At 31.8% G+C, this 7,425-nt stretch overlaps 1 protein-coding gene across 2 annotated transcripts; it reads left to right on the top strand.

Moving 5' to 3' along the window:
- Positions 1-222: 222 nt before the first annotated feature.
- On the top strand, positions 223-4,656 carry LOC25500530 (PHD finger protein ALFIN-LIKE 4). 2 transcript variants are annotated; one of them, XM_013588967.3, is made up of 5 exons: positions 223-545; positions 2,101-2,133; positions 2,680-2,908; positions 3,024-3,159; positions 4,077-4,656. In XM_013588967.3, exons 1-5 carry the CDS (start codon positions 449-451, stop codon positions 4,350-4,352), a joined length of 771 nt encoding a protein of 256 aa, XP_013444421.1. In that variant the 5' UTR covers positions 223-448; the 3' UTR covers positions 4,353-4,656. The 2 variants fall into 2 exon arrangements, with proteins under 2 accessions (XP_013444421.1, XP_013444422.1); XM_013588968.3 differs by having other exon boundaries at positions 4,074-4,656.
- Positions 4,657-7,425: the final 2,769 nt, after the last annotated feature.

Genomic DNA, 7,425 nt, shown 5'->3' with positions numbered 1-7,425 from the left:
AACAAAAAACATCAACATTGCTAAAAATGGAATACGCAAATCAACAACTAAATTCAAAATCCATCTAAAAAACTAAATTTACTAGATTCAAGTTAATATCATATAACGATAAAATGTTACAGATAATGTAAAAAATATCAAAATATATCCGCAACGTTAACGTCTAAATCATCGATGAAAATTTTTGCAACAAAACCTCAAAAAGAAAAAAAGAACAGAAAGAGTTGTTTATTGTGTTTGGTATTGTGTTGTGAAAGACACACAACTTGCACTTCTCTCTCAGTTCTCATACTTTGCAGAAACACCAAGCGAAGCTCTTCTAGAGAGAGAGAGAGAGAGAACCTGTCTCTCCCACTTCACTCTCACTCTTCCACTTCCCAAATTCTCTTTCAACCCTAAACCCACTTCCACTTTCATTCTTCTCAGAACAAGACCAGGAGAAGCTACAATGGACGCGCGCACACAATATAATCCACGCACCGTTGAGGAAGTTTTCAGAGATTTTAAGGGTCGTCGTGCTGGTCTCATCAAAGCTCTCACCACTGGTATATCTAACAAACCTTAAAAAACCATATTTTTTGTTCTTTTTTTCAAATCGAAATTTTCAAATTCATTTTTTGGAGTAAAGTAATGTGCTTTTTGTGTTAATTTCATGATTTTCAACTTTGTTTTTCAATTTTACTTGATGGGTCAACTGAATTTTCAACTGGTTGGTTTTGTTTTCTACACATCGCTGTTCTTGTTGTTGTTTATAATATTAGCGGTAATATTTTTTAAATTTGTTAAATTTTGAAGTTTGATTTTTTTAATGAAATAATGTGTGATGTTTGTTTTTCTTGAGAATTTCATTGGTTCTGTGCATTTTTTTACTTTATTTTTCAATTTTACTTAATGGGTCAACTGAATTTTCAAGTGGGTTTAGAATTTTACAAGTAGTTGTTTCTGTGAAATTTGATTTTTTTTTTAAAGCAAGAATGTGTGATGTTTTTTTAAATTGAGTATTTGAGATGGTTCCTTGCAATTTTTTTTTTTAACTTTAGTTTTATCTGAAAATTTTAGTGTTTGTGCCGAGACTTCTGATCGAAAGTGTGTCTTGTGTTCGACGCGTCTCCGTGTATGACAAACATGATTTCATTCAATTATATCATTTTTGTGAATTACTACCGGTGTCAGTGTCATCTCCGGTGTCCCTGTCTGTGTCACTGTTTCATAATTTGAGTACCTTTTGATTTTGAACTTTTCACTGTTTACAATTTAGCTAGACTTGAAATGGGTTTTGTTTTTGAATTTTACAAGTGTTTTTAATGTGGCTGTTTGGATGAAACTGATGATTGATACCTGATGTGGTTAATTTTCATGTCATTTTGATTTGTGTAATAATTCATGGGTTCTGAGGAATGGGAATTGAGTTTAGTTTGTTGTGAAATGGGAAGGTGTAATTTGAACTAAACCTACCATAGGTGGATGTGGTTTATTAGTATTTATTTTTGCTTTCCTGTTTAGTCAGTTGTTGCCAATTATCTTTTAGGGCTTGTTTGGATTGGCTTATCTACTGACATATGACATAAGTTTTGTGAGACTGTTTGGGAGAACCTATGAAAACAGCTCATGATAATTTTAACAAGCTTTTTTTTTGCTTATTTTCATAAGTTCTCCAATTTAGCTTATAAAACAGCTTATAGCATATATAAAAACAATTTTTATTATTTTTTTAATATTTTTCTATTAAAATAGCGTATGTGAGCTTATGCATGAGCGTTATCATGGTAAGCGCTGCAAATAAGCTGTTGATCCAAACAGGCCCTTGGTAGTTTTTTTTTTGGACAGAATTCTTTCAGTACACTTAACTCGAGTTTGTTTTACACTTGTTGTGGAGGCTGTGCAATATGTTAACCTGCAATTGATACATGATGTGTTTCTTGTCATTTTCTTTTTTCTCCTGATAATTTTATATTCGTTTTCGATACTTGAATATGACATTTCGTGCTTCATTGTGGCCTTGAACTTTTTGATTGTGTTCATTTTAAATTTATATATAAGAATGTTCTGAAACCTTTTCTTTACTGATGAACTATTTTCTGCCCGGTTTTGCTGTTGCAGATGTTGAAGAGTTTTATACCCAATGTGATCCGGGTAAGTTACATTCACTTTTCACGTGGTAGTTGTGTGCCACGGCATTTGTCTTTTGGATAAATCAAGTTTTAGACTTGCTGGATGGATGAATGCAATAGGGGCTTCCCTAATATTCATAAACAAGTATCATTCTATTGATTTATTATGATGTTTGAAGAAATTTTTGTTTGCTCTGAAGATATGTTTAATTGTTATTGGTTTTAGTGAAAAAATGGCCACTTTGGTCCTTGAGCACATGTTTTCACATTCCTTCTTCAGTATATATATTCAAATTAATCTTACACGAGGGTACTACTGTTTTAAAAACTATATTAGTTTCATCAAGGAACATTATAGTCACAAATCACGATCTTATCTTATCAAGTCTCCTAGCAGTACTTTTTTTCGTTGCAGATATAGAATCTATATTGCAGATCTTTTGTAGTTGCAAAGAAAAATCCTGTAGAGAATGGATTACTTGCCATGTTGTACTGATTACAGGGCATTTTTTTTTCGGTATTCTATTTGGTACTTGTGCTATATAAACCTGTTACTTGATTCTTTCAGAGAAGGAGAATCTTTGCTTGTATGGCTTCCCTAGTGAGCAGTGGGAAGTCAATTTACCTGCTGAGGAAGTTCCGCCAGAGCTTCCCGAGCCTGTACTTGGCATTAACTTTGCCAGGGATGGCATGCAAGAGAAAGACTGGCTATCTTTGGTTGCTGTTCACAGTGATTCATGGTTAATCGCCATTGCGTACTACTTTGGTGCCAGATTTGGCTTCGACAAATCTGACAGGTATTTCATATTTTAACTCTAAATCTTACCTGCGGTTAAGTTATCTTATGTATCGGATTTTTTCTGTATGTATCCGTTGTTCATCCATGTACTCATGACTTTCATTGTGATGCAGGAAGCGCCTGTTCAACATGATCAATGATCTGCCATCAATATATGAAGTTGTTACTGGTGCTGCAAAGAAACAAGTTAAGGAGAAGTCTTCAGTTTCAAACCACAGTGGCAGCAAATCCAAGTCCAGCTCGAAAGCGGTAAATAATATTTTTCTGCTCTAACTTATGCATGACAAAATATACATATATTTTTTATACATACGTCTGTTTCTGTGAAGAACTCTTGTTTATATCAAGGTGCTGTCTGTTTGTACTAAATTGAGTAGCTAGTTAGTTAATTATCCGGGAATTCAGCCTATGATTTGAAATATTTAAATGATTATGCAAATATCAAGAAAATAGAGATAGAATATATAACAGATGTATACATTGTTATATTATATCCATCTCCAGAAGTTAAATCTGGTATCATATTGGATGGTATTATCAGATTTTCTTCTTCTTGATAATGGTATTATCAGAATATTATAACATTTATTGCATATATATGTTTATAGTGAGAATAGTTTTCATGAGAACAATGAATCTTAACCATGTAAACATAGAAAAAAAATTAGCTGTTCTCATGTTCTCACCTAATACACTTGCTATGGGTCTGTTTGATTTGCGAAAATTAAGGTATCGGGTAGGACGAAAATGTTTGTTCAATAGTGAGGTGTTATTACTCGAAAGGACATAACTCTATCCTTCACTTTAATAATTCTTGTGTTTTAGCTTTGACCTTGCCCATGCATTCAAAAGAAAAATTTATTATTATGAAAAATATTGTTTGCAATGCTAAATCCTGGAGGGCTATCGTGATTGTGAAAAATTTATCATGGTTTTGTACTGTTGTTCTTGATGTGATAGCGGCATCAATGTTTTGAAAGTTTTTTTATATTAATTTTCAAAGTTCACGGTTTAAATGGAATGTAGTTCTGTAAAAGTACTCCAAATTTGTGAAGGTGGTATATGAATATTCGATTTGTATTATAAGTACTGTTGTCATATTTGCAGTTTCTTTTTTAACACTTGGCTAAATTGTTTTCTCATCTAATTTTTGAATTGTGAAGCAGCGGGCTCCAGAACCTCAGGTCAAGCAGACAAAGCCATTGGAGTTACCTAAAGATGATGAGGTGGAGGAACTGGACGAGGAAGATGAAGATGAACATGGAGAGACCTTATGTGGTGCATGCGGTGAGCATTATGGCACTGATGAATTCTGGATTTGCTGTGACATCTGCGAGAAGTGGTTCCATGGGAAATGTGTGAAGATCACCCCTGCTAGGGCTGAGCATATCAAGCAGTACAAGTGTCCATCATGCAGTAACAATAAGAGAGCTCGCCCTTGAAGACATAATAACAAGCAAGGTTTCGATCATTTACTGATCGTGTTGTTGTTCTGTTTTTCTTTCTAGACGTTTAAGTTATTGGATAGTTTCTGTTTGGCACATTGTAGGTGTTTATTTACTAGTCCATTATAGAATTGTGCTGTTGTTGGTTTTGTTGTTGTCAGCTGCAATTCAGTTGATGACTTCTTGTGTTTGTTCAAACTGTAGTTTATTGTTATTTATGAATTGCTGACTTTGGAAAGTTAAATATTTTCCTTAATGTTATAAGGAAAACTAGGATATTTAAACATAAATTTATTTAAAAGGATGTCTTGTTATTTTCTTTGTTGCTTGGTAATGGTACCCCTCCTCCAAAATTTGAAATTAAGTAAAAAAAAAAGGAGGGAAGTATAGGTTAGAGTTAGACCAACACAAAATACTAGAGTGACCAATTATGTTATTGATAGTTCTTGTATTGAATACTCCCTCCGTCCCAAATTGTATGACGTTTTGGGCATTTTACATATATTAAGAAATGTAATTAATATTGTGTGGGAAAGAGATATTATGAGTTGTTTTACAAAATTGTTTTCAATAAATGATATGGGAAAGATAAATGAAGGAATTGAAAGAAGAGAGAGTAATAAATAGTTAAGGATATAATAGGAAAAGTAATATTAATTTTTCATTGGTATTGTAAAACGACATACAATTTGGGACAAATGTTTTTTCTAAAGTGACATACAATTTGGGACGGAGGGAGTAAGATGTTATGTGAGAGTGAGAGGAGTTATTGAGATTAAATAATCTCATTAAAATCTCATGTGACTCCTCTTCTACAATTCTATTTGTTCATCCCAACATCTTTGGCCCCACGTTGGCAATTGTGTTGATGCTTCACATGCATAGTGATGGATTTGTGATGTTTAAATAACATTGTTCATTCATCTCCAATTCCATACTTGTTCTCTCATTGTTTTTTTACTCATATAATAACAACGACAGAGTTTTTTTCTTTCAATTAAATTGAGGTCGGCTACATGAATTAAATTAGACCATAATATTATATTATAAACCATATTTCAGTCCTTTTACTTATGTATATCATGATACAAAATTAACATATGAACATTATGTGTGTGTTTTGTTTTAAATGACAACAGAAGAACATAGTATAATTTCTATCATAGGAAAGACAACATCAAATAAATTGAATCTTTGGAACTCATTAGGGAATGTAAAAGACTCAAGATTCATAGGATACTTTTTTTTGTTGTTGAAACGTTCATAGAATACTTATAAAAGTACTTATATACTTACACCAATTTGATGCTTACATCGATGGTGATTATTTCATTGCACTAACGTACCTCATAATAGACTTGATGTATGAAGTTGAACTTAAAATTAAAATCTAGACTTGTCCTCTCTAGATTCATTTTTCAGCAAGCTCTTGCAAAGTTGCAATTGTAGCCACGTCATCCACAATTCCAGAACCGTCCTTTCCACATTATTCTAACTATTTTGTCATCTTTGAAGATAAAAAACAAAAAGAGTAATGATATTTGTATAAATTGTACTGATAACTTTATGTTTCTATAAAACAATAAAAAGAGAAAGATGAAGAGAGAGATAATAAGAGTATAATGTCAGTATGGAGTTGTCACAAAATGAATGTATAAATATCATTTTCAATTAAAAAGTTATGGGAAGCCCCACATAAAAAAGTGATACTTTAGAGAATTTGAGTTATGCTCTATTTGGTTCGGCTTCTACAACCCTTAGATGCGTGCTTCTTTCATCTAACATGGTTTGTGCGTCTTGATATTTGGATTATTTGATTTGTGCGTCTTGGTATTTGGATTTTTTTTTCTTTTCTTTTCGAATAGATGAAATGACAATAACAATTGAAAATTCATTAACACAAATGAAAGATCTCAAGTGGGTTTGAACCATATCACAACATCTAACTTCACAACTCCGACACTTGTCAATTTAGTTAGAACTTATGTGACGTGTTTGGATTTTCTTTATTAAATCAATTTTATGTTCTATATTGATTCTACATGAAGTAGGAAGTGCTAACTTATGCATGTACGCAAAACAATTCTACCATGTTGTACCGTACATATTCTTCAATTACCCTTTACAACATTTTTCAGAATTTGTCTTAAGCTCATACCTGTCAATCCTCTTTGCCATTTAAAAACAAACAAAACCCATTTTTATAATTACATTTGTTGTGTGTTGTTGTGTGCAAGTGTGAGTTATATAGTCCCACATCGGATAAAAAAGTAAAGGTTGAACACCTTATAAATAAGATGACCCATACACTCATTGTCTTAGGGTTTTGGGTAAGAGTGTGGTGTTTCTCTTGTTTGTGTGGTTGTTCTAGCCTCGATGTGGACGGTCCCCCGAGCTCCCCCAATGACCCAGCAGTTTGGAGGCTATTTTGATAATTACATGTCTAAAAGTATTTTTCATCCAAATAACCAAACAAAATAATTTTACGTGAATGTATCCAAACATATATTAATTTATGTCAAAATTACTTTTAACTATTTTTTTTTAATTTGATCTTAAAAAAAAAACATAAAACATAAGTATATTAAAAAAAATAACTTTTAATCAAAATCAATTCTGTTAAACTCAATTCTATAAAGATTAATTTTCGTTCTCGCTGAACCGAAGATATGTTTAATCTATCTATTAACATCATGAAACTATGTGATAAAAAAGATTTATATCTAAATTTCAAATTAAAGTCAAATTATACATTTGTTGTTAGCTCAATGGTAAGAACGTAGTTTTGTAAAATAATTATAAGTGTCACGTAATTTTTTTTTTTTATCAAGTAGTATAATAACTAAAAATTCATTTTTTAAGGTGAATAATTGAAAAATTCGGTGTTCGAACCATAATCTACGTATATCACACCGTTCCTACCAACTAGCTTACACTCCTAGGCACATCATTAGTATCACTTTAATTAATAAAAAATTCCTTATTCCCAATTTATTTTTTAAAAAGATTATTGTAAAATTCTAAGAAAAAAAAGATTATTGTAAAAGTATACTATAATTTTCAGATTTTA

The sequence above is a fragment of the Medicago truncatula genome, chromosome 8 (genome assembly GCF_003473485.1).
Source record: "Medicago truncatula cultivar Jemalong A17 chromosome 8, MtrunA17r5.0-ANR, whole genome shotgun sequence".
In the NCBI taxonomy this organism is placed as follows: Eukaryota; Viridiplantae; Streptophyta; class Magnoliopsida; order Fabales; family Fabaceae; genus Medicago; species Medicago truncatula.
The sequence above is the reverse complement of the archived record's forward strand: the minus strand, read 5'-3'. Positions and strand labels throughout refer to the sequence as shown.

Excerpts from the sequence above, each read along its gene's own strand:
- LOC25500530 (XM_013588968.3), top strand. The coding sequence starts at position 449 with ATGGACGCGCGCACACAATATAATCCACGCACCGTTGAGGAAGTTTTC. Across the intron at positions 546-2,100 it reads CATCAAAGCTCTCACCACTG|ATGTTGAAGAGTTTTATACC; the intron begins GTATATCTAACA and ends TTGCTGTTGCAG. Across the intron at positions 3,160-4,073 it reads CCAAGTCCAGCTCGAAAGCG|CAGCGGGCTCCAGAACCTCA; the intron begins GTAAATAATATT and ends TGAATTGTGAAG.